Source organism: Phyllopteryx taeniolatus, chromosome 6, assembly GCF_024500385.1.
Source record: "Phyllopteryx taeniolatus isolate TA_2022b chromosome 6, UOR_Ptae_1.2, whole genome shotgun sequence".
In the NCBI taxonomy this organism is placed as follows: domain Eukaryota; kingdom Metazoa; phylum Chordata; class Actinopteri; order Syngnathiformes; family Syngnathidae; genus Phyllopteryx; species Phyllopteryx taeniolatus.
The window spans coordinates 27,495,386-27,522,232 of NC_084507.1; the positions used below are offsets into that span (position 1 = coordinate 27,495,386).

General features: G+C 43.1%; 1 protein-coding gene and 1 long non-coding RNA gene across 9 annotated transcripts; one reads left to right on the plus strand and one right to left on the minus strand.

The window, feature by feature from the left end:
• Window positions 1–96: 96 nt before the first annotated feature.
• On the minus strand, window positions 97–26,841 carry phactr4b (phosphatase and actin regulator 4b). Of its 8 annotated transcripts, none has more exons than XM_061775872.1 (16): window positions 26,578–26,840; window positions 25,528–25,636; window positions 19,619–19,729; window positions 19,472–19,516; window positions 12,159–12,326; window positions 11,547–11,627; window positions 9,696–10,199; window positions 8,221–8,565; window positions 5,480–6,002; window positions 4,960–5,261; window positions 4,416–4,590; window positions 4,176–4,231; window positions 3,704–3,765; window positions 3,476–3,613; window positions 3,284–3,360; window positions 97–1,609 (listed from the first exon to the last, which is right to left on the minus strand). In XM_061775872.1, exons 4-16 carry the CDS (start codon window positions 19,482–19,484, stop codon window positions 1,594–1,596), a joined length of 2,460 nt encoding a protein of 819 aa, XP_061631856.1. In that variant the 5' UTR covers window positions 19,485–19,516; window positions 19,619–19,729; window positions 25,528–25,636; window positions 26,578–26,840; the 3' UTR covers window positions 97–1,593. The 8 variants fall into 8 exon arrangements, with proteins under 8 accessions (XP_061631856.1, XP_061631855.1, XP_061631858.1 ...); XM_061775871.1 differs by lacking the exon at window positions 26,578–26,840 and adding an exon at window positions 26,426–26,567; XM_061775874.1 differs by lacking the exon at window positions 19,619–19,729 and having other exon boundaries at window positions 26,578–26,841.
• On the plus strand, window positions 17,306–19,004 carry LOC133479225 (uncharacterized). The gene is made up of 3 exons (XR_009788875.1): window positions 17,306–17,427; window positions 17,506–17,624; window positions 18,830–19,004. It is a non-coding gene; the product is annotated as an uncharacterized LOC133479225 (long non-coding RNA).
• Window positions 26,842–26,847: the final 6 nt, after the last annotated feature.

Below are 26,847 nucleotides of genomic sequence, written 5' to 3' on the forward strand. Positions count from 1 at the left end.
GATGGGGGAATTACACACCGAATTGCCCTTTGAAAACCAACAGAAAGAGTGATTTAATTGCTGACCAAGTGTTGAATAATTCACTGCACAAAAAGGTTCAAGCAGTAAGATTTTTAATTAGATCCAGATGTCACTATGTACAATTAAAACAAGTATCAGTCCATACATCTTCACATTCAATTAAAAATGAACTTAGCTTTACAGAGAGGGTACATAGTCATTCCCATTCTTGTAGCACTTAATCATAAACTAAGATTCTGTGCTTAAAGATAGCAACCTATAATACTTTATTTAAAATTTCTTTTCAAATGAAAGGAAGACAAGATATACACAAGCATCAGTGAAACCTAATATATAATCCACCTGTGCACAGCATTGAGAACCCTGTAAGCTACTGGCCAGACAATACCACAAAATAAAACGGTTGCAGACAAAAAGTTTCAGCCAAAATGATCCCCTGTTGACATTGTGAGATTTTGTTTTTGTTTTTTGGATAAACCCCTGATCTTGCACAGCAACTTGCATTGTATTCTTGGTCGACAACACCAGCATGACCTTGTACAAAATGGCTACAGAAATGCATTGCATGTGTGATTAAAGGGAAGTACAAAACTCATAGAAAAGTAGAAATGAGAGATTTACCAGGTCCAATGACAAGGATCCTTGTTGGCTCATGCAGTAGATTTCAGAAATTGTTGATATGAATACCAATATCCTATATTTTTCTAGGCATTGGGTACATTGGCACAAAAAAAAAAAAAAAGTCAACTACAACATTCTGACCTGCACCTTCTCTTCTATTTCTAAAAAGTCACACTTAAATGGCCACCTCACAACACAACGATAAATACAGGCAAGCCAAAGAAATCCCCAAAAGAAAAAGCTGTCACTAGTCATGTGATCAAAATTATAAAATATCTTGTGCATTACACATTTTGTAATTAGATCTTTACGGGTTTCATTCTAAGATATTATAATAGCAATCTGTACAGTTAATATAAAAACACAATATCCCAGAGATGTCCAATCCTAAAACAGAATATCCCAGTCTTCATTCTCCAGTTCACACGAGCTATAGCCATGTCTCTATTATCATTGGGTGTTCTAGAAATTACCATTTTTGTTAGCTATTATTACTTTTATGTTCTCACATTAACAAGATGAATGAGTTAGCGTTTCCATATACAGTAAAGAAGAAAAAGGCAACATAGAATGAGGCCGCATTATAGATATTAACTAGATCCAGGTCCCTGAGGACACCACATTACAGCAGAGGGGTAGAAGCCCTGCACTGTCAGTCCTTTGCAAATGTCTCAATTTGTTTGGCACGTGGTTCCCCCTGTTGTCTGGGATAAATACTGCATCTTCTCCCACCACCACCACCACCACCATCACCTCTGTTCACTGAAAACAATTCTGTCAGGGTGACGGAGGGGAAGCGAGAAGCATTCTTGTCTCTAGTCAGTTCCAGGCTGTCCCTGATAAATTGTACAGTACATTCAGGAAATGAGAAAGGGCCAATCTGTCTGCATAGTCAGCAGCTGCTTGCCACAGAGACCAAGTGCTTTTGTCACCAGCTGAAGAGGGTAGATGCTAAGGCCGGTGATACCTAAAAGGAAACGAACATTATCAGGTGTTTAAAAAAAAATAAATAAATTAAAAAAAATAAGCACAAACATTTTATTTACACAGCAGCAAATCTATTAAAGACCCTGTAAATTTAGAGATTTGTGTCTAAACACATTATACATATTTGAAGACAACTGCTAAAAATGTACAAAGACAGAACTGTGTAGTACTGAATTGTGGATATATATAGCATTAAACACTCCAGTTGCCTTGATTCAACCTCTGCGAATTTCAGTTTTCCTGATTTTTGGGGTGACTAAAACAGAGCATGAGTACCACTCCGCCACGAAGAACTTGAGCGCCTTCGTTCCCATCAGTCGTTATCTGGCACAATTGCAACATGCAGTTACCCAACTCGCTATGCCTACACCCCGAAAATGCAGCTTCCCGTTGGGTAGGTCGCTGGCATGGCCACTTTAGAGCACAGCGGAAGAGCTAAGGGGAAAAAGTCCCAAGTGACAGCCAGCGTGTGGACCAGGGCTTCGCATTGGCATGGCAGCTTTAGAACGCCTCGTTGTCAGCCATGAGTGTGCGCTCATCACAGAGAGAAACGCTTTATGCCTAGATCAGACTACATATTGGCCCAATTAACTATCGCAGCCTATTTCCCAGATAGGGCCTGACATATTTTGTCGGGAACGACAAAACTTTTTGTAGTGACATAATCCACGACTAACGCTTTGGCCCTACGACGCCATAAGGAAAAGTCTAGCATGTTCGATTTTTTTGATATCTTCCGTGTAGTGCGACCTATCAACGACAACTCTCCGACAGCGCACCCCGAGGTCGCACAATGGGATTGCGTACTGTGACTAGTGCATCGCCTTCTGTACTTGCTGTTGTCAACATGTAGCTTGCTAGGCTACATAACCTTTTGTTGCCTGCTTGCGAGCCATATCGTATTAAAAGTACGTGAACATACCTCAAATAATCCTTGAATGAAAATGCTCTCCTGAGCACTGGCGACGACCACCACACATTTTTCCTCATTTTGTTCGTTTTGTTTCCCCCAACATAATACATTGGCGCAGCGCATTGTTGTTTTCGTCGCCACGGTACCGAGTGTATCTGGTCGCGTTGACCGGTGACACGTTTTCTGGTTTCGCCTCTCCGACAAGTGTTTGATTTGACAAGATAAAGCCCAGTGATCGTAAAAGACGGGATGCGGTGGTATCGAAATACATGTCGTGTAGTGCTGCCACTGTATCACTGAGATATGGCAAGATTTTATGTCAGCAGTCTGACATAGTGATATTGTGAAAGACTAAATTTGTCTTCTAGTCTGATCCAGGCATAAGACATTGGATTGGTTACTTTGCAACTCATTGCTGCAGCATGAAAAAGCTCAGCAATGCATTGGGATATGCTCCAGCAACCAATATTGTCATTGCTCAAGCATGTAGGGATGTGTAGGCATAAGAAAGACGCTAAACAAAGTAGTATCCATTTTTCAGAAGGACGTGGTTTCACGCATTCAACAGACACGTTCACAGCGTTTCAGAGAGTCGACAAAAGCTAGATTTTTCGCAATTTGAAGCCTGATTCTCTTCATACTTTTTTCCCCCCAATCATTCAAACTTGGCAAGGCTGTTAGCACTCTTCTGTGTGGTATGCCAAATTTAGAAGACATATTTTCACTTCACAGGGACTTTACCTTGTGTAGATTCTGCTCTCTTCGTGAACCTCCATTTCAGTGCTTTTATAATCATTAAGCTCTTTCCGGATGGCCGCCTAGAAGAAATAATAAGGAAAACACATACTTGATCACACTGGACTGTATTCAGAGAAGATAGTGAATGCACAAATCTCCTTTAAGTTTTCTATAGTTGATACACTGACTCAATACCTTATCAGCAGGTGTCAGTTTGGTCCACGGCTTGTCTGCCCTGCGGTCGTAGTCTTGGGCGTCTGTGACTTCCACATACTCGTGGAATCGCAAAATTTTTCTGGCCTGCAGTTCTGCAACTGTTGGTCTTTGACTCAGCTACAAGAAGTATGATTAAAGAGAGTTTTACTTCAATATCCAGCAAATATACAATTGGACACAAGTCAGTAAAATACACCAGCCGCTCACCTTTCTGGTCAGTCTTCGCTTAATCTCTCTAACCTCTGCTTGTCTGTCAGCCTGATTTTTGGCTGTAACAAGACGGAATAAAACAACAAAAGGGCTTAATTTAGACATGGTATTTCAAGTGTGGCTTGATGTGCAGAAAAAAGAGATGAAAAGCAGCTTGCAAAATTAGATTGCGTTCAGTTATTGAGGTTTTAAACCTCCTCGTCTCCCACTGATACTGTATGTAAAAATGTGGTCGTTGAGAAATGCTTGGGAGTATGAAAATATATAGTACATGAAATGAACAAAAACTTGACAGATGTGACTGAGTATGATGAGATTTTGGTTGTTTGGTTTGTACAAATTCAAATAGGAGTGACAAAATTTAACAAAAACGGAACCATATCACTGATTTGTAACATGAAGCAATGAGTTGTAGCAGGATTATCTTAAATTGGTGATACAAAACAGAAAAATAAGAGTTAATACTAACGCTGAAGGATGTTCCTTTGCTCAAGCTCCTCAGCAGTGGGTCTCTGGCTAAGACGTCTGATGGGAAGAAAAGTGGGAAGCTCTATTTTTAAACGACTTCATTGCTTTGTAATTTAAACTGCAAGTACAAAAAAAGATTTTACAACTTCTCCACATATTTTATCATGGGTTGCAAACTCGCACTTGTCACTTCATTTTTTGTCACTTAACAGCAGTGAGGTGTTATGATGTCACTTTTAACCTTGTAAGTGCGGTGCCAATCTGCATGCGAATGGCCTCCCACTGCTCCCTGCTCTGCCAGGTGAGGCCGGTCTGCCCCGGCGGCTGGTCATCTCTCGTGCTCCTCTCCTGTGAGGGACGGCTGCTCAGCTTCAGAGCTAAGGTGTCTTTCCTCTTCACTTTGCTGGCCAGGGCACCTGGATAACAGGCAAGTATGACATGATGCGCATGTGCGATTGATTATTGGTCGCATTATAGATCTCTGATATAGGTGTTGAGGCCATGAAAAATGTGCTTCAAGTGAACGGACAAACCCTCCATCTTATTAGTCCGTTAAATCAAGGTTCCGTATATACCTTTTGTGACATTTTGTTTGGTGGTGTCCTGTGAGCTTTTTCAAATGTAAAATATGTGAATTGGCTCAAAGTTTGGGAAACACCGTTCTACGAGTCTTCTAAACAAAATGTTAAAATCTTTGAACCTGCTTTTTAGATGACCTTGATATGTACTTATGCTAGTAACAAACATGCAAATACTTGTTTTAGTCATGATATGGTGATGCTTACTCAGTGGGGGCTCTTCCTCCTCATCCTCATCTGATTCTTCCTCTTTAAAAGGCACAGGACCATCTGAGTCGCTATCTTCTCTGCACATGGCATGCTCTTCATCCTCGTCATCATGCTCCTCCTCCTCCTCCTCCTCCTCACTGTTTTCTCCACCAGGGATGACGCAAATTCCTGCATCGACAACCAAACCACGGCGACTCCGTGGCTCTAGCTTTGGCTGGGGTATCTCCCCATCATACTCCTCCTCTTCCTCATCATCGTCCTCTTCTTCTTCTTCCTCTTCGGAGTAGTCATCTTCAGATCTAGCAGTAAAGAGAAGTGTCACAGAACTTTGTTTATAATGAAGTTTCCATACCTATTTAACTAGGATTGGATTCCTATTATTACATTACATTCAAAATGTTTAGTTCTTTTAACAAACTGTCATACAAGCAGCATTTACAAACAATGTAAAACATAAAGATGATGAAAGCCCCTCTTTAGCTCTTTTCAGAACTTGCTACCATGACGTAGAACTCACAGTTTTAGTGGTTGGATGCTGACAGGAAGGGGACGACCTCGATCTCCTTGGTAGTCTGGAGGCGTTTCAAAGAGCAATGTGTGAGCACGTTGTGACCCATCCGGGTTGGGCTGAATGGGGCCGGGACTGGACAGCGCTCGCTGGATCATGATGTGCAGCGGGACAGGGGTCGGTCGCTGGGGCAACTCACTGACAGGGCTTGGGGGATCGAACAAGATTGGTATAGCTTGGGGCAGTGGGTGCGGGTAAGAGTGCTGATGGTGAAGGTGATGGGGGTGTATTTGTTGTCGAGGTGGAGAAGGAGGTATGTGTGACGGAAGCGGAGGGGATGGTGGAGGAGGAGGCAGCTGAAAGCTCACAGAGCCGTGGTCCTCAAGAGAAAGTGGCGAGGGCGTGATGGGATGGCTTGAAGAGGAGTCTTCGGTGTTGCGTTTGGTGACTGGGGTGGTTCTCTTTGGAGGCATTGGCGGGGAGGGCTTCACTGGGACAAGACTGGCACCACCGGCAGCTTGGGCGAAGTCTCCTGAGGACAGAAGCACAGTTAATAACATTGAATTATAAAAGGAAAATGTCAAACCTTTTAGGCCATGAAGTGAGTGTCCCAGCTGTTGTTTTATACTACTGCTAATGTGGAATGAAAGCACATGCTTCTTCAGCTGTAAACGTTGGAGACATCCAGTTTGACAGAATACAAATTAACAACTAGAATTACGTCTGACCGAGCATGAATGCATACAGAGAATGACATCATATGACTGTGTCAACATGGATGCACACGTTGATCTAACACGCTAGTGTGCAACATGTGCCCCAGGTCACAGAGACGGAGGAGACAAAAACAGCCTGCATGCTTAGCACAGCCAGACTTGGTGTCTTGTCAGTGCCAAAAACCTTGTGGACAAGCAGCTCAAATTTAGACTCATAAGTGACATGCACAATTTTACTAGACTATTTTCAAAACGTGTAAAAAGCCTTAAAGACGTCATGTTTATCTAAAGTCGAGAGCCGTGATGAGTGGTGGCAGACCAAAGGCATGCGAGAGCCAGATAAGATCTAGACTCAAACATTATGTTACAGTCTTTATTGTCCATTCATTCATATCCATCCCATTCGAGCAGCAGAGTTGAGCGGATTACGTCCTTAAAATTCCATTGATGCATTGCGGGCAGGCCACAGACCCGCTAAAGGCTCACTCTCATTCACATGCCAAGGGAAACTACCAAACTAAATACACTCAACTGCTACAGCAATTGCCTCTTTTATACACGAAGAAAGCAGCGCACACATTGTCTTCTCATTATGGGCATGCAACTTGTGTATCACATATCACATTGAAGGTGACGCAAACAAGATCCATTAGGGAAAAAAAGACAGGGGGAAAATACAAGGACAGCTAGAAAGAACGCCATATGATGAAGAATGCAGACTCTGAAGGGGAGGGGTGAGTTTAGACACGGGCACCCTGCTTACAGATACCAGAGCGCATCCTTTTACCTGAGCGCAGGCCTCCAGCCCGCCGGCACAGGTAGACAGGCAGGGACAGATAGACATCATACTCGCACTCCCGCTTCCAGCAGGACCAGTAGAGCGGAAGGTGTGCGTGCTCGCCACCCTGTAGGGCGGAGACTAACAGGGAGGAGATGGAGGCCTTCAGCCTTCAGTGTTTTAATGACTGGGGGTACATGGCTGTTGGGTTTATGTACAGAGTGTAAAGGGATGTTTAGAAACTGTCGACTTCATTAAAACGTCAGCAAACTCTCAGGAATACTATCAGTACCTGGAATACGTGTTCTAAAAATTTTTTTTTTAATACTCTCTCAGTATGGTTGGAAAGTGAGACTTTTCTATTCGTCCAAGTCTGCAAAAAATAAGTACTGTACTGTATATCCAGTAATGTCCTAAATATAATCTCACCGCACATTTTGCCAGAAAGGTTGCCCACGCAGACACAGTACCAAATCATGTAAAGTTGAATCATCATCAACATTCATAACAATGAATCAAAGGAGACAGTCTCACTCAAATGGGAATTAGGCAGGATTCCCATAAGAGACACACAACAGCCACTGAAGTGCAGCCGCGTGAGCTGAAGCTCACACTCACAAGAGTCCTTGTTATGTTGCAAGAGTCAAATGCTGAAGAACAGTTGCAGCTACAACAGCCCTGGTGCAGTAAGTATTCAGCTGGTGAAACAATCCACATACTGTTTCGATTCATTAAGGCAGTGATTCCTAACCAGTGTGGTACAGGAGAGATCATCAGATGTGACAAGCAATTAACCAATTTCCCTTAATTGGTCCCTCCAAAATGTATCTTTGTTCATCCAGCCATGCCACTGATGTATAGCAACAGGCACAACATGCTATTCCACTAGATTGCAGAAGGTCCAATTAACCCGTGTATCCATGTTGCCATTCATTCAACAGAATAAATAGCTTTCTGTTAAACTAAACTGGCACACTCTTCATTCAGAGTATACAAATTTGTTCATGATTTGAGATGAGCTCATTATTTCATGATATACATTTTTGGCTGGTGTGCCATGAGATTTTTCTAACGTACAATATGTGCCTTGGCTCAAAAATTGTCAAATCAGCAGAGCACTGACTGATGTGTTCATCAGTAAAAAGAAATACAAACTTAGCATTTGAGCATTCATCAGGCACATTTGTATTTTTTGATGAACCTGATCAAGTCATTGCCTTCAGGTATTTGTCAAAGCACAGATCAGCAAAGCTTACCCAGCATGCCGGTGTTGCCCCTGTTCACCGGTTTGGGCGGAGGCAGAGGCGGCTGCTTGGTGGCCTGAGTGACGGATGACGAGGCTGCAGATGAAGACTGATGTGTGGTCGCACCCACAGAGGAGACGTTCCTCATAGGCTTCGGTGCAGTACTCGAGGAGGCAGAGAGGGATGGGTACTGGGCCGAGGCGTGGTTCGATTGGGCGCGAGCTGGCCCCTCGCTGCCCGGTTCAGGCGTAGAGCTTATCAACCATTTTGGAGGCATGACGGACTGTTTAGGCGGCAAAGGTTCACGAAGGGTGTCCTTTAGTGCTTCAGGGTCAGGGACAAAGTGGCTGTCTGACTCTGAAAACAAGACAGCATTGAAGATGGATCAAAACTTCATCCTTCATTTTTTCAACATTGCCCTCCAAATCCAAATGTATACTACTTTACCACAGTATGTTCCTATGTTAGATGTAAAGCCAATGGGCAGTATATACATCACAGTTAGGATTTAGTCAATATTGTTCCAGTAAATGAAGCAATGTTTTCCATCTCACTTTGAAATCATTTCAAAATCTTAACATTGGGCAGAAATGTTGAGCGACACAGCAGTGAGGCATTTTCTACTGTTTCACCACTCCAAGCATGCACTGTGATAGCACTTGATTGAGAATTGCATTATCTCGGGATCAGCAGCGACAAGAAACAGCATAGGTGGTTGCAATTACCACACACCAACACACAACCCTCAGCCAGCCCCAAACATATCAGAGTCATCCCACATTCTTTGGCAACTCCACGCCATACTTCAAAACAGTAACTGTGAAATTTCCGATAACAGGATTTATTTACAGACCAGCCTCTACAGTTGTGATTTGAAGCATCTTTAATTGAAGATTAAAAGGAAGTGAGTGTCAACTGGTGCTGGTTCCCCAGTTGCCCGTTACCTCAGTCTTCCAGTATTTGGATCCAGTGTTTTACCAATTGAGTAAAACTTTTCATTATAATAATCCAAATTCGATCGTCTCGATTGAAATTCGGGTGTACAAAATGCAGAAAAATACAATAACATTTTTAAGTTCCCCCTCGGTCAGATGAGCGACAACCTGTCTTTGAAAGAGCATTTAACACCACTGTTTCACCAAGTGTAATGTTGCTTAAAATCAATTAACTATGTCTTTTCACCAATTATCACAGCGTTAAACGTCTTTACAGCGCTAGCATTAAAGGGCAATGAAGAGTATAGTAGTGATGGTGCCACAGTAATTAGGAGAGGAGATGAGAGAATGAGCTATTCCTGAATAAGAAGCTGGAGCAGGACTCTTGAGAGCCATCAGGAGCCTGTCTATATCTGAGAGGACAGCACCAGCAAAGTGTATTACAACCATTTAAAACACAGGTGTCAAACTCAAGGCCCGGTGGCCAGATTTGGCCCACCACATCCTTTAATGTGACCCCCGAAAGCAAATCATGTGCGTGAAGTGACTCACCTCTACGGGCCCTTCCCTCTTCAGCAGAAGCATGTCGGGGGAGTGTAGGTTTCCAATCCACGTCAGCCGGTCGACTCCTCCTGCCATCTTCTGAGGGAGCTTTCTGGAGCCCAGGCCTCCTCTGTCCATCTTCAGGGTAAAACTGGCCTCCACTTCTACCTTCAGCCATCTGATTGGGAATCTGCCCATGCCACGTCGTGTTAGGCTTCCACTCAGTCTCCCCATGTCCACGGGATGCCGTCACCCCGCTTCCTCTCTGCCCTTCTTCTGGGGTTCCGGAACCCCTTGAACTCGGAACTCTTCGGCGTTCTCCATCCGAGGGAGGTCGGCCCCTATGGTCGTCCGAATGGGCGAGCCAAGTAGGGTTTATCCTAAAGTCTGAATCAGAGGACAGTCTGCCCTGGCTGCTCCTTGCAGTACTGACCCCACCTCCTCCACTCACGGGCAGTGTGTGGCCATTCTTTACGTAGGGCTGCTTCAGGCTTTGTGCCGCTCCATCCGCATCTAAAGTGGGACAAAATGTTAATCGTTCTTCCATTTGACTTTCAGGTAAAGTGAAATTGTTAGGAATACTCATTCAATCAATTGACAGTAACTTAGTGTGGAATTGTTTGATGCTCAAGTCATTAAAATGGAGTACACTATTTGGCTGCAGCCAGCACAGACCGTTGCACATCATCATCAACTATGGGAAGTTAAGTTATAGTCCATAAAGTCAATTTTGTCAAAACCCCATCCATAGACGAAATCTAGATTACAAACGTCATTGTCTGGTTCTTATTTGGTGGTAGTGAGCGGTGATTTGAAAATGTATTGAAACTTTAGTAAAACATGTTTCAGGGTACCACACACACACACACAGGTATTCACTTCACTTACTTTTAAACACAATCGCTTAAATATCTGGAGGCTTCGCTTAAATACCTGAAGGCTCTGAGTTAAAGTAATACATTTTTCACAAATCACCACGCTTTAGTTGTCATAAAATGGATGATAAGTTGCTTATTCAGTATGAAATATATAACCAATGGTTGCAATCCTGGTGGCACGGTGGACGACTGGTTAGAGCGTCAGCCTCACAGTTTTGAGGACCCGGGTTCAATCCCCGGCCCCGCCTGTGTGGAGTTTGCATGTTCTCCCCGTGCCCGCGTGGGTTTTCTCCGGGTACTCCGGTTTCCTCCCACATCCCAAAAACATGCATGAATTGGAGACTAAATTGCCCGTAGGCATGACTGTGAGTGCGAATGGTTGTTTGTTCCTATGTGCCCTGCAATTGGCTGGCAACCAGTTCAGGGCGTACCCCGCCTCCTGCCCGATGACAGCTGGGATAGGCTCCAGCACGCCCGCGACCCTGGTGAGGAGAAGCGGCTCAGAAAATGGATGGATGGGTTGCAATCCTTTCGCCCAGTCATAAAAGCCAAGCCATGTAGACATGAGTGTGTGTGTGTTAGCGTGGGTTGCTGTGATGAAGGAGCAGCTGTAGGTTTAATAGGTGGGTTTAATAAATGGGCTTCTTGAAAACAGGGTGGCCTGCATTATGATTGCACATGCCCCTTTCAAAGCCACTTTGCTGCAGGGCACCATTTGTTCCACTTTTCCTCAGCTCTAGAGAGACATTTTAAAACTGATTATCACACTAGTTTTAAAAACAAGGCAGCAAGCAAAGGTGAAAGTACCTTTGCTAAATATGTCTCTGACACCTACTGGATGGGAGTACAGCGGTCCTGCAATTACGTACTGATGACTTCACTTTGCAGACTGTGTGGGTGCGACAGCCTCGGCAGTGCTACACTAGATACAGTGGAGACAGACACTGCTGTGCAAAGATCAGATGAATCAGAGAACTTGTACCGTTGTCTGGAACTTCTTTCAGCACTCCTTGTTCTATAAGCTCTTGCCGGGTACGCCTCGTCGACATCCTTCTCTCCAGTTCTGCCATATCGACATGATATATGGCAGCACATTACACACATTGTCATGGTACTCATTCACCATTTGCATATTCAACAATGCGAGTTTGGAATAAGCTAAAATGGTATGACACCAGAACTTGTTGTCATTGTTCGACCTGGACTGCAATCACAGTCAGTTCACTGCAAAAATGCAAAATTTTACCGAGTGAATTTATCTTAGTTCTAGTGAAAACGTTTGACTGGACTTATTTTAAGAGTTTTGAATTTCTTTTCAGCAAGCTAAAAATACTTGTTTTAAGATATTGTTTTACAAGATCTTATTTTAAGAATCTTACCAAGTCAATTCATACTAGTTCCATTGACAATTGAAAATGTCTTCTTAATTTTAATTTTTTTTAAACATGATTTGAGTAAGTTCTTAGTGTTAAACCATGCATAGAGGGGGTTTAAAAAGCTACATGTGAGGGCGAGGTGGGGGAGTGGCAGTCTGTCCAAACACAAACACACACAGAGACAAACACAAAACACACAAACACACAAAGCCACAAACCTTCTGACGCTTCCTTGAATTTCTCGCTGCTTTTCTTCTTCCGCCACTTCCATGGCTTAAAGATCTTGCCGAGAGTAGAGAACTTGCCCTTGCGTTTTGGGGGAGGGGTGCTGTCTCCCGTGCTGCCCGCCTCTCCCACCGTGGTGCTGTGGTGCTGCTCACCATCATCTGAAATAAAAGCAGTAATGTGATACAAATTAGCAGTCAGAGGACACAACTCAACAAGTCAGCCAACTTTGCTGTAAAGAAAACCAAAACAAAGTTTCTTTTGCATGTCATTTGTGTGTAATCTGACAACCTGATAAACACACCCAACTTGCTTGGAAAGACTGTACATTAAACATTTAATGGTCTAAGATCAACTGTCATACTATTTGCCCAAGTTTTACTTCTGAGTTGTTTTCAAGATTTACGGCAAAAGGGCTCAGCAAATCTCGGCAGCTCAGCAACCAGAGGATTCATTCTGTGCATGTTTTACTTTTTGGGGGCGCTTTTGCAACACCAGTTGAAAAAGACTGGCTGCTGTCATTGGCACATCACACAAGACATCAGAATATTGTCTAAGACTTAATTGTACCTCCTGAGAGTCCTGTTCAGGGACCAGGGGACTAAATGCAAATGTTTTGCTTTATGGGTGGGGGGGGGGGGGGGGGGGGGGGGGGGGCTTTTTGCGATACAGTAATTCCAAAAAAAACAGCCTCAACAAGGGGTATTGTGAGAATGTCAGAAGAGGATGTACTAAATTTACACTTAAGAGTCCAGCATGGCCATGCATTTTATAGGGAATGAAACAGGAAAAGAAGATTCTTGACAAGTGAACAAGATTCAGTAAAGTAGGAACTGGAACTGTGTGAGAAACTGAACTGGCTGCACTGAAGTTCAGAAAGCAGCTGTTAAATTATTGAGAACTGAACATGTGCACTCGTTTTTGTGGGATGCATTGTGATTAATTGGTGTTTGACGGAGACTTGCCACGGGTTGAAGGCAATCAAGGTGTTTAATACCTAATAAATAAACGTTCACAAGGCTTGAATACACAAGACGGACAACTGGAGGACAATACAGCTCCAGAAGAGGCTGCAATAACCTGACAATTTCAACCAACATCATCTGTGGCCTGTGCAAAGAGCACTAACAGTATTCTTACGAAAGACAGTTATTATCTTTAGCTCAGCAGCCTTGAGGACTGAGTGTGCTTTGGCAGGGTGATGCTGAGAGCTCACATATCCACAGTTAACACGAGAGGTCTGATTTTTACGTTCAGTGAGAGTTCACAAACATTCTTTGGTGTGGCGGAGACCAGTACCTTATCAGTTTTCCAACTCTCACTGCCCCAATAGAGAAATAAAGTACACACATGGATTATGTCAGCATAAATGTTGCAAGCCCCATAATTTAAGGAAGGAGCAGTTGAAAATGAACTTGGTCAACAATAACGATTACATACACTGAATAGGTACGTGAATGACAGGCATTCTGAGGGCAGGTCAAATGACAAGATGCTGAGAGGTTAAATGTTAGCGCGCTGCATGCAGCAGCTGCTGAATTCAGCAGGCATAATGTGTACCTTTGCAAACAGCACATTGTCTGATTTAAAACCTCCACTCCCATGCACATGTGCAGGATGCCTTAGCAGCACTAATGCCTTACAGTCTGATTCCAACAATGTAAATCTTGAAATGCTGATGTGGATTACAGTACTCAGTCGTCAAACGGCGATTTTCCACTGCACACTACCGGCTCAGTTCTGCTTACTGGCCTCGGTTTAGTTTTCCAATTCAAAATAGAACAAAAAACACACTGCACTGAACGTGTGAGTTGGAACGAGACACGCTTACAAACAATGACAATGGAGGAAAATGAAGGACTCCAATATTTTCTTCTCAGCATATGACTAATGGTCACATTAAGTTGCAGATAAGTGAAGACAATGGTATAATATTGCAGCATTCAGAGCTAAGGTAAAGTCAGGGTAATCTAATGTTAGCGTGTACGTATTTTATTCTTTTTTCCAGTGTGTCCTCAAATGTTAGAATTTAGCAGTCATGGCGTAGCTGCTCAACCAATGAATGACCAGCAGTGATTTATGTCATCCATTTCAGCGCCGCCCACTTAAGGATGCTATTAGAAATAGTACCTTGCCATACATGTAAGTATTTGGTTGAACCAAACTGAATTGCGCCAATGGTGAGTAGAGCCGTGGAGAGTCGAGTAGGTACTATAGAGTGTAAAATGGGCAAAAGAGAGCTCGCAAAAGGACACATACATAACAAATACCATTCCACAAATCTTTACCGATGTTTACAAATCTGTGCACCTGTTTTGATTTAAAACATTCTTATTGATCTTGAAATGGTAAGCCATACTTCTACCTGGAAAGTGGCTCTTAAGTGTCCAGCTTTCATGGTGACGAGCTTTAAAACAGCATGCCATGGGAAAGATGAGATCTCAAATTAAAACAAATCGGCAGGAAGGCTAGACAAAGGAAATTGTTGAATCTAAATCAGAGCTGGTCGAGGTTCAAGGGATGTGTCCGCACCGAGGAAATCCAGCTTATATTTGCAATGTACAGCGCAGTGGATTCAAACCAGCTGCCATAATATCCCAAAAACTCGCTGCAGTTGCCCTGCGATCCAAACATTTGTCACACGGCCGACTGCAGAGTCACAGTGGCTCAGCTGAAGCCAGTCAAGCAGGATAAAAGCAGAGTGTGCCAGGCCAGCACACACACACCACAGCACTGCAGAGGTGATGATTGCTCAGCCTGTGTAGTAGGCATCCATTTGACAAAGATGACTAAATCCTTTGAAGAAGAGTACTTCAGTGTGATTAAATTGGCGTTGTTCAACTTACGCACACACACACACAAAAGTAGAAAACATCCAAATCCAATTTCCCATTGAAGAGAGCGGTGGATCAGCTGAGAGTTATTCTTCACAGATTGGTCTTCACAACGTATTCTTTTGTGAGAAAAAGCGGACCTCGCTTGTGTGAGCGTGAGACTGGAAATGGGTGTCATGGGGAAAAGGGCACAAAAAAGTAGAGGCGTGAAGGGGACAGCCTGGAAACACAGGGAGGAAATGGCACTCCACCCTAATTCTGTGACAGAACAAAGACAACCTCTTCCCCTTGAAAACCACAACACAGTCCACTGTACAGCTCAGTCCCACCGCTCTGCGAGGTCCAATCCAGTGACACTCACTCACTCAGAGAAGCTCATTACCACTGCCTGTTAACACATTAATAATGTCTTGCCCGTGTATAACATGTCCGTGCAGAACTACGCGGGAGTTCTGGCGGTCAAGCTGTGTAATCAGAAGCAGCAGAGATAAGGCACTGGAATCAGGAAACATGGGGGTGTGCGACGATAGGAGGCCACACCTACCAGTCCCATAAACATGCGTCAGGCAGGTTAAATTTCCCTCTGACCTCATGATTCCATGAGTCATCACAGTCTTGGTCAGGTGAGCATGGGATCACATCAGATTGTTGCTTGAAAAAAAAAAAAGAGAAAGACCTCCGCTTTGAGCCAAACTGTTTTCTAACCCTTCCGGATCACTTACATAACAACCAAACTGCATTACCAAACCATTGGTAGAGGGGATTATGGCACTTAATTGACAGTCCAAATCTTAAACTCAATATGATCCCAGACCAGACAAATATAACTATGGGTTGTTACCAAAATGAAACTATTTAAGTCGTCCCACAAATGCATTAATTAATGACCTGACTATAAACCAATATTTATAATACTTTCAATAATTTCAAATGGAATAACTGCAATGTTGTATTTGAACTGCAAAACAAAATGAACAATATTTTGAATGAGCCCTTTTAAAAGATGTTTATCATTAACTCATTTCAGTAGATAGATGCCGTCTTTAAACATTTTAACAGATGAAAATAAGCGTGCAACATGTGCACAACTGCACGGAGACACAGCTGACATTCCTCCACGTGATCCCAGTGTTTTAACATTCCTTGTGGTGGTAACGTGAAGGGGAAACCGAGAAGGAGCGAAAGAGAGCGAGAGAGAGAGAGAGACTGTACACTAGTACTAATAACTAACCGTGTGCTTTTTCTTTTTGCAGCAACTCCACCAAAACGCTTACGAGTAAGTTATTGTGTTCTGAAATGGAGACTATATACTGAGAGTCCAGGAATGAGTGCAGAAACTCACCGCCATTGTTGTGTTGTGGTGGTTCCTGAGCTGGGGTCTCAACACGGAGACTCTGTCCCATGATCGAGCCCCCTACGGGGCCTCTACCTATCCTGATGTTCAAATGTGTGCAACCTGGACAAACGTGAGGCAGTACCTGCCTGCTTCACCCTTGATTTAAGTTCCCCAGTCTCACCAAGCTCAAGTTCTTTCTTCTTCTCTGTGTTCCTGTTGTCTACCCTTCCTCAATTCCTTTCAGTACTCCCCTCACCCCCTCCCGCTTCCAATCTCCTTAAGTCCTCCCCTCCCTGCAGGAGCTGGACTCCCTCTCCATGACTGACCCTCCCTCATTGGCTCATGGCGCAGGTCAGTCAGTATTCAGTGAAAGATGCCAACCATTCCTGGGAAAGCTGAATTATGTTTTAAACAGGGAAAATGTGTGACGGTATGGAGGGCAGTGGATGCAACAAACATGAAACCACAAAAGATAAGTCCTCCCATATAACACATTTCAGTCACTTTAGTCTTGTGCAATTGGCAAGGATAACCATGCAGAGCGAAATAAATAAGATGCTGCTGGGGGAAAAAAGTACTCATTTACTTGCCTGTGAATTTGTAATCTCATTCACATGCCATGGATAGACAGTGTAACTGAGCACTGTCAGCGGACAATTCATACACAATCACACCTGCTACAAAGTGTCAGCGAAATAAGATAAAAGACAAAATCGTTGCTTACTTATGCTTTTTAACTTGTATCTGACTTGTGTTGTTCAGAACTAGCCGAGTGTATTTACCATGATGCTCAGCCCTCTCATTACAGCTAAACAGTTAAGTTTATTATACGTCTCCAAGTTTCTCGTCAATTCTTGACAGAATTAGCTTACCTTTGCTTGAAATGTTTACCAAAGACACTGCTACACAAAGGGGCGGGGTGGATGTGCAGTGGACCCCAAGAATGTAGTTTGATTCCTTCTGAGGTTTGAGTGTCTTCAGAAAACCTTGTCCAAGTGTGCCTCACAGGACCCCTAAGCACAGAGCTGTGTCATTATGCCTAGATGGAGTTTTCTTAGTGTTTGGCTGCAACTCAGCTGCTTCTAAAAGATGGTGAGCTAGTGTGTGTGTGTGTGTGTGTGTGAGTGTGTTCAACAGTGTTCCTTTTCTCTTCCTGTGCCCCACATACAGCCTCCACACTGGGCCAGATTCCAGAAAGAGCTGAGCCAATCCGCATGAGCCCAGAACCTGTCGGCCTGACCTGGATAATAGACTGGGCCAGACTTCGCTAAACCGGCATACTGAAGCAGGTTTGTGCTGTAGCGTACATATACACACACACGTGTGTGCATTCTTTGAAGCGGCGAGTCACTTGTTGGAAATGTCCTTACACATAAAGCTTTGTATAGATTTTACTGTGAAGTGGCAGTAGGAAGTTATTCATCATTGTCACTGGGGAAAACTTAACTGAAGCCAGCAAACAATGTTTACTAACCAGATTGTAAAGCAGTTACCACTGGGAAACAAAAGTGGCTCATTAAAATACAGCACACTACAAACATTAGAAATAAATGCTGTCAAGCTAGAGCTACGTTTACACTTTGTGTTTCAGGCCACCGTCGGCAAAACAGGATAGCCGTGAGACAACGCAAGGGGGTGGTGAGGGCGGGACGGGGAAACGTAACAGGCCGTGACAAGATCTGTAAATTGTCAAAACATTTGCCACAGCAGTCATGGTGCAGATGAGAAACCTCGGCCGTAGTAAAATGGGGGGCACGCAACTAAAACCGGCAGTACATAACAGGGCATAACACAACTTGGAGGCTCGTCGAAGTGTGATGGCAATTATTGTATTCCGTGGTACCTCACACTCGTCACCTACAACTCTTCTAAAGCTAAGTCGCGTGTTTACGTTATGTGGTTCACCTGTTTATAATGCTTAATGTTGAACTGTGTGTGTAACAGAGAGGAAAAGAGAGCGAATGAGAGAGAACGATAGAGAGAATGAGAACAAGAGAACGAACGAGAGTGAGCGAGAGAGCGCACGTGCAAAGTGCAGTGTTATGTTTGCATTTCATGGTACAAGAGATGGATTATATTATCAAACATTTATCGAGTGGCAGTATGTGAGCACCCCGCGTTGACGCCGACTCTCAATGCTTCATTCAATTCTGCCGAGGCTACAAACGTGCAATAAAGCTGCCCGGCGTCCACATTTCAGTCCAAGCATTCTAATGGACTCAATCAATGGTTATTTGATAAGGGAGTTATCCAAGTTTGATTGGGTGTGAACGTCACCGCTGTGGTGAGGTACTCCTCTGACGCCGTTCAATTGTCAAAAAATTACGTTTTTTTTTTTTTTTTTTTTACACTCAAAATGGCGACTCCTCAGCAGAAAGCGATTTGTGTGCTTGAGTTTGCGAAAACAAATGTCATTGTCACGGTGCAGTGTGCTTTTAGACTTCTCCTTGTGGGGGGTATGTTAAAGACCAAATTTATGTTCCACCACTTCCAGCAAATATCGATGACATGAAAGATCGAATAACAGCTGCAATCAACATGGTGGACCGCGACACCCTGAGGCGCGTTTGGGAAGAATTCTCATATCGGCTTGATGTTGTCCGTGCTGCCGGTGGTGGCCACATTGAGCACTTGTAAAACATGAAATAAAAACTTTAAGGTATGTACAACATATGTGTCTAAGCTGGAGTTTTCTATTTTTTTTTTCCGTTTTTTAAATATTGCCTGCTGATTTTGGCGGATTCTTTTTTAATCACCCTGTATAATAACTATATAATAATTACGCCCTGCTTTACAAAGTTTGAGTGAGGATAAATTCCTAGAGTTTCCAGACTCCAACCTTAGTCATACGAGTTTCTATCGTAAGACAACAGATACCAATGAACTTCAAACGAGACAGTCCTCCAGCTATGCAGCACACACACTTGAGACTAATGTAGAGCAAGAGAACAAATGGACCCACAGACTGAGGTCCTGAAGATGTGTGGCTGACTCCTTGAGTGGCTCATAAAGTGTCCACAAGCTAGACAGACCTCATAAATACTTTGGATAGACAGAAAAATTAGTGGCTGTAACGCTCTTTCTCCAGCATTAACACAGCACTTAACAAATCCTCAACATCCATCTTGGTACTCACCACGATTTTCCATCACAGATTTTGAGGCACACCAATCAAATGTTCCTGAAAAACAACATAGACACACCTTAAGTTAAACAAGTCAAGATTGAGGTAGGATTCACAAATAATGAAAGATTGATTGATTGTAGAAAAGTGTAAACATACACAGCAGAAAGTCATGAGTGGGGGGTGGCAGATTTCCTTAGCAGCAATATTAATTTTTTTTCCTCAGGTTGCCAGCATAGAGAAAATTGTGGCTCCACCCATTTCATCCCCCTTGACAAAGAGAAACAGAAGGAAGACAAAAGTATGTCAGACAGTGTGGATGAAAAATTAATGGAGAGCAGCTTCAGGGAGTACCAACATATTAAAAACAAATGCGAGATCTGTAGTTTAATATCCCAATTTCCCAAACGGAAAAAAATATGTGGAAACACAAGCCAGGTGACCACTTTTTCACATTTCCGGTCTATAAAGTATCTACTCAAGACAGGGCAATGTTAATTGTCAGGAAATGCCAGTAAGTAACAATATAATAATTCATTTCGCTACAAAACAAGCTGGAAATTGTGTTTAAACAAAAGAGTCGGGGGAGGAAAAATGACAAAGGACACAGCTTGATGATATATTTATAGTGCTGATGCCAAGAGAACAACATGATGCTTTTTGTATGTTTTTGTGGATAAGGCTCTACTATTCTTGGGGCACTCACTGTACACTAGAAGTTGTTCGAATCTTTATTAAGAGGAGCTAACATTCCAAATCACGTAAATACATGCACATGTTCTCGTAAATCAACAGCAGCTTGAATAGTACGTTAAAAAATTAAGAGGGCGGCGCAGTATTACGGAGTTGCAGAAGACATTCCAAAAACTTTCAAAATGTCAAATTCCAAAAGAGCATTGGTGCATTAAACAAGTAAATCAAAATTAACAACTTGAATTTAACAATGTTTTCTCAAACTTAAACAAATTCACGTGCCATGGATACAATACAAGGTCAGAAAATAGCTGTTAATAAATAAGCGCCTATGGACAAAAACACCAGAAAAAAGAGAAGAAAACATTCAATGTTTCTCTCCAGTCCAAGGCAGAGAAATACATGGCTTGATGGCTCATCTCTCAAATAAGGAAAGCTACATTGCTTTGGTTCAATTTTAGAAATGAGAAAGAGTCTTTCGGGAGTCCTGCTCATAATACAAAGCTTCAAATTCTCTCTTTGAGTTGTATTCTGTAGGTGACCTTTTTTGTCAGTTCTCTAAAGATAAAATATTGACTGACATGGTCATAGTTGAACTTCCCAGTAAGTCTGTTACAATGACTCAAATGCAGTACCATGTACTGAAACGAGCGTTAATTCAAGCTTGGTGAATAAAAATAAGAGCAAATCTAAGGCAGTCATTTTCCGCAACTTTAGATGCATTATGTTATGTTTGCATGGCACGACAACGCCAGTGTAGATCGTGTAGGCTTGTGTAAATGTTACATGTGCAAACACAACACTGCCTCACTTTGTTTCTGTTGCACGCACAGCCAACTTTAGTCCGTGTTCATGAAAATGGGATGTTGGTGGCCTATTTCCCTTGTCAGTATAATTTTGTTATATAATACTATGAAAATCCTCCCCTTTATTAAACTAATTAGCAGAAGAATGTGATATTGAAGTTTGCAACATTCTCCTAGTGCTTGTGTGGGCTTCCTCCCACATTCCAAAACCATACATTGAAGACTCTAAAGGGTCAATTGGTGTGAATAAGAGAGTGAATAAACGGTTGTTAGTCTACATGTGCCCTGTGATTGACTAGCAACCAATCTCTGGTGTACCTCACCTCTCACCTAAAGCCAGCTGTGATATGCCCCAGCTCTCCGCTCACCTGAACAGGCTGTATAGAAATGGATCATGGATATATTCACATATTAGAGCACGTGAACGCTTTCCAGAACAGTAATTATTTTGTCAATATGTCATACGACAACACAATGTGCATGTCAACTAGCAAACTAGCAAATGACCTGGTAGGCTGCTTTGGCATGATACCCACTCACCCTATGAGTGACACTACTAATGATTTTGTTGACATTGATATTCAAATGTGATCAGAGTAACACCACTTCACTGTCAGTCCATGAATATATTTCTCTTTCCCTCAAATTAATACTTCTGTTGTGCCTTTTGTGTAAAGCCTTTTCTATGTGTTTGACAAACTAAATTTACCCTATTGTCAGAGGTTAGATATTCCCTTGGGAGCTTGCCCCCCAGATTGGATGGGGGGGGGGGGAAATTAAATGTGATACAGTAAATCACATTTAATGCTCCCCACATACACGTCATTGATGAGACCAGTAAGCATGTTCTCTTCTTTTCAGCTTCTGCTCCAGAAACACAGTCAGCAGGAAAGATAAAAGCCAAATTGGGCATGCAAAAGCATACATGACAAACCAATCCCTAAAGCTGTGACTGGATAACCAGCCATCTGTGGAGTGCGCACACCCTCACCACTATTCTTGCGCTAATTCAATTACGACGGGACAGGAAATGGCAGCAGCTGGCTAGGCTATGCCATCCTTAAATAGCAGTTTGCTTCACACTCCTAGATTCAGGATTTGGGCACAAAGGCCACACACCCAGTGAAGGAACATCATTAAGTGCACTCTTTGGCCTCTATTAAATGATGTTTAACCACTATGTAAATAACACTCACAGAAGTGATAAACAGCTAATTTTGGTCCAGAGAAAAGTAGGACAGATGTGAACTTGCTGGGCATATTGCAGTACCTATCCACTGCAGTCTCTCTAGTCAGCAGCCCTCACGGAAAAGAATGGATGAGGATGTTGTTTCCTATCAGGGTCAGGTGAGCGTCATCGCCCAGTCCGTCCCAGAAAAGAAACGTACACCGCAGGGACCAGCAGCCCACTTTCATCGGGAGCAAAAAAAAAAACCTCCTCTGTGCTTTGTTCAACTTTTCTCCATCGGTGTTCCTCCAACTGCATTACAGTCTGGCCCTTCAGCAGCAGCATCACCAGCAATGCAAATCCTCACAAATTTAGCGCCACTGATCCATGATTCACAATATACTCTGACCTGTTGTCACTTGTCAGCATTTCTATGTGCCTAACATTTTCAAAAGAATTGGAACAGACAGTTAGTGAGAGTTAGAGCATAAAGGAGCCATTACAGACCTGACATTTATCCAGCTTTTACTGAATATCACAACTGTCAGTCAGTTAATGATATAATTATGCGTGAGAACGTCAGGACAAGAATTAACATGTGATAACGCGTTTAAGATAGACCTGCTATCTATTGAAGCGCCGGTACCATTTTCGAAGGCGGAAAATTGATGGGTCAACTCGTCCCCATCATTTTGCATGTTGGTGCCGTTAGCACAGAACTGCGGTACAGAACAAAAAAAGTGGGAAAATGCTGTGTTTTACACACTTGAGGGGAGGCTTATTCCTGTTCTTTAGAGCCCCTACATATTTCCCATAGATACTCTAAAACCTTATACGATTGACTGCAGCACCATGTTTCCTTCCATTTTGACTTCCAAGTGACCGTCCTTATATGATGGAACCTTCGTTTTCCTATGATTAGATTGTCGACAATTTTTGTTGTCCTGGTTTTCGTATATTCTAGAGCTGTCACTACCGAATCTTTTGAGAATCGATTCTCCTATGGATTGAATAATCGAATAATAATCGCCCCCCGCTATGACTAGAATATCCATCCATTTTCTGAGCCGCTTCTCCTCACTAGGGTCGCGGGCGTGCTGGAGCCTATCCCAGCTATCATCGGGCAGGAGGTGGGGTACACCCTGAACTGGTTGCCAGCCAATCGCAGGGCACATACAAACAACCAACCATTCACACTCACATTCACACCTACGCGCAATTTAGAGTCTCCAATTCATGCATGTTTTTTGGGATGTGGGAGGAAACCGGAGTGCCCGGAGAAAACCCACGCAGGCACGGGGAGAACATGCAAACTCCACACAGGCGGGGCCGGGGATTGAACCCGGCGGTACTCAGAACTGCGAGGCTGACGCTCTAACCAGTCGGCCACCGTGCCGCCTGACTAAAATATATTTACATTTTTATTTTTATTTTACTGGTACAGTGGATTTTATTTTCATTTATGAGGGACGGACTTTGATCCTTAAACTGCATATGTTGGTACTGTGAGTGTATGGTGTAATTATAGCAAAACGGTAAACTGTTAGCAATCACGATTACCATTAGCACCCTAGCGATGACCATTTTAGGTAAAATAAAAAACCGCTAACTACCATTCACCTCACTCATCATGTTATATGCACATTACACATCTCACAGTGTCTTTAAAATAAATTACAGACGCTCCTTTGCTGTTTTTGGCAAAATTATCATTGGCCAACACTCTGTCTTGGGTCTGTGTGAAACATTGGTTCCAGCGGCACAAACATGGTCCCAGGCGAAGTTTTTTATTTAACATTTTTTTTTTGGGGGGGGGGGGTCCCGACAGAGCTTCGAGGCAGAAATTTTGTGTCAACCTATTTTTGAAGTCGCCTTAGCTGTGTTTTTTTTCTTTCAGCCATAGTACATTCACACAGCTTTTGTAGAGTTGAAAATGGACGGTACTAACCTCATCCAGTCACTGTAGAATTCAACACCCATAAAAAGCATCCCATGCGCAACTTTGTGTATTTTATTGTAGGGGAAATGTCGTTACGCCGTGTTGCATCACAGACCTGTCGGACATTTTTTATGCTACTGGTCTTTTGTTTACTACGGAGTCTCAGACGACCGCTGTCTCAGTGTTTGCTGTCTGTATTTCTGATAACTTCATATATGTTTAGACGTTGCTAAGATCTGAGGTGCAGAACCTCACGAGGACTACAGAGCGTCAACTCGTGTGTTCATCTGAAGCCTTTTTGAAGTTTTTTGTCCTCATTTATTGAGTGATTGTTTAAAAGGCCACCATCGGACCAAAGGAAGTTAGATAAAGAAGACGAGAAACATCATAGAATTCAAGAACTTTGCAACGTAGATTGTAATATAGACAACACCATACCATAGAACTTAGCAAAGAATGAAAATGGCGGATTCAACTTCCAAACATTGACTTCACCTTTTCCCTGTACCCTCTTTGCTATCTTTCATACGGCATCAAGTATTCAGTAAAAGGTAAATGTGATATTTAATCTTCATTTATCCAGTTCATTCATTTATATTTTTTCTGTGTTCTCTATATGTTAAACTATAGTTTTTCTTTGTAAAATATTTTTTTTGTTAACACGTACACTGCCATTGACGGCTTTAGAAGTCAAATATCCATGTTAACTGGGAAGGCTGGCATGAATGAGTTAATATTGTGGGTGTGGAACGGACGAATTGGGTTCAGCTCTTTTCCTATGGGAAGTATTCAACTTTCGTGCGATTTGGTTTTTGTCAGACTTTTTGGAACCGCTTAATCACCAGGACCGAGGTATTCGAGGCGAAATTAAACCAGTTTTACGGAACCAAGAGGAGATCGAAGAGAACTCTAGCTTTTTTTTAATTAGAGATCTTGGCTAAATCTTATTTGTGCGAATCAATCAAGCCCGGCTGACAGCTCACCCATCATAGATGCCTCTTAATGGCCCATTACAGAGGAACGTTCAATTGGAAGTGGTGGAAAGAGCTGCAGTTTCTCTGAGGAGCAAATTGACTTCAGGAGCTATTAGGCCAGTGGCACATTCAATCAGAGGAAATGTTGCCATAAGAATGGATGATATACAGCTTCAAGAACCAGAGACAGTACTACAACACATACACTATCCACTTATAACGTATGTTACGTTCACCCCAAAAAAAATTAATAAAAAAAGTCTACCCGTGCCCTTAAAATACAACACTGGAACCGATAAACACGACCACAATGTTAAGACACGGGACACTTTAAAAGGCAGGCCCTAACACCTGATTAGCTCTAAATGGCGTGCTACTTTACAAACACAACGACGTGGCTGGTTGTCTAGCAGTTACGCGCTTTATTTCCGCGAGGCACACAAACAACCTGCTTGGATGGCGAGATTTGAAAGCGAGCTGAGACTCACGTGAAAGAGCCGTCAAACGCCGGCTGCCGAAAAGGAAGTTCGCCGAGGGTCAAGGCTTCCGGTACGGACCTGCGCCGAGACGTCCTCGCACCCAAGTGTGCTCGAGATGCTGTTAAAGAGAACGAGAATCACCCGTCAAGTCCGCGGAAGGGGCGGATACCACAACATCCGGTTAGGCTTTTCAGCGTAAAACCCATCCAAGCTAATTATTCCAAGAACGCGTTTAGAACAGCAATGACTTGACTCGACATGTCTGTACCAGCAGATGCATTTCAACGGAATGTCAACAGGGATTCACTTTCCGCACACATTCTTCTACGCTGTAGGGAACGCACGCTGGTGTCTTTATTCATTATTTGTATTTTGCAATTTGGCGCCCAACGCCCGTAAAATGCAGCATGTTCGGTGTTGTCTAAATTAATAAACGATCACGTGTGACGTTGTAGCATACTTGCGGGTAGACAATAGGTAGCCGTGACCCGAGGCCTTGCGGCTAAAAGCATGTCCGAATAAAGCAATATCGATCACTCCAATTAGCCTCCAAATTCACGTGTATCTCGTAGTAACTACCAACCAAACATACATCGCCCCAGATCATCTCCATTATATAAGCACAGATCACCGCGTACCCTTTGTTGTGCAGGCATGAAGTGCAAAATGCATCCTAGTCTAAGTCGAGGAGCAGCAAATACAATTTTAAACTAATAACTGCGTTAGTTTAACGGCTGTTCCCAGTTGGGGGGCGGGAGGGGGTTGGGGGTGGGACAAGCTACAGGTACACGTACAATGTCGTTCTGTGAATGTTTAATCGTGACACGGGGTTGTGTTGTAGCCGATCGGCAAACTTCTCCAAACGTCCAAAGCAACAAAGCATTCAAATTCCTCGCTCGTGACTCACCTTCTTTCTCCGCCTCCTTTTCTCCCTCCCCCCCCCCCAAAAAAAAAATTTGTTTTATAAAAATTACAGCCAAAGTGAGAATATCGAGCAGGATAGTTTAGCAACCGACACTTTGGCCCACTTCATATACTCCCCAAACACTTTGCACTTACCGGAAGCCATCCCGAGCTGGGCATGGTGGTACCGGTAGTCCTCGACGGAGGCTGCGGCTCCTCCGTGGGTGCTGTGAAACACCTCGTCTCTGCGGCCTAAACACTACATTACCCACGGTGCATCGCGGACTGGGAAAAGGGTGGAAGATTGTTAGCCAACTTCCTAGCTTAGGGAGTCCCTCGAGTAGTGTCGAGGCGTTTTCTTCGAACTACACTTTTCGTAATTATAGGATTGGCGTAGCCCCAATTGAACCTAATATATATCAACGC

Excerpts from the sequence above, each read along its gene's own strand:
- phactr4b (XM_061775869.1), bottom strand. The coding sequence starts at position 16,402 with ATGGGACAGAGTCTCCGTGTTGAGACCCCAGCTCAGGAACCACCACAA. Across the intron at positions 3,766-4,175 it reads GCAAAGGAACATCCTTCAGC|CCAAAAATCAGGCTGACAGA; the intron begins GTTAGTATTAAC and ends GTCTTGTTACAG. Across the intron at positions 3,361-3,475 it reads AACTGACACCTGCTGATAAG|GCGGCCATCCGGAAAGAGCT; the intron begins GTATTGAGTCAG and ends TATTTCTTCTAG.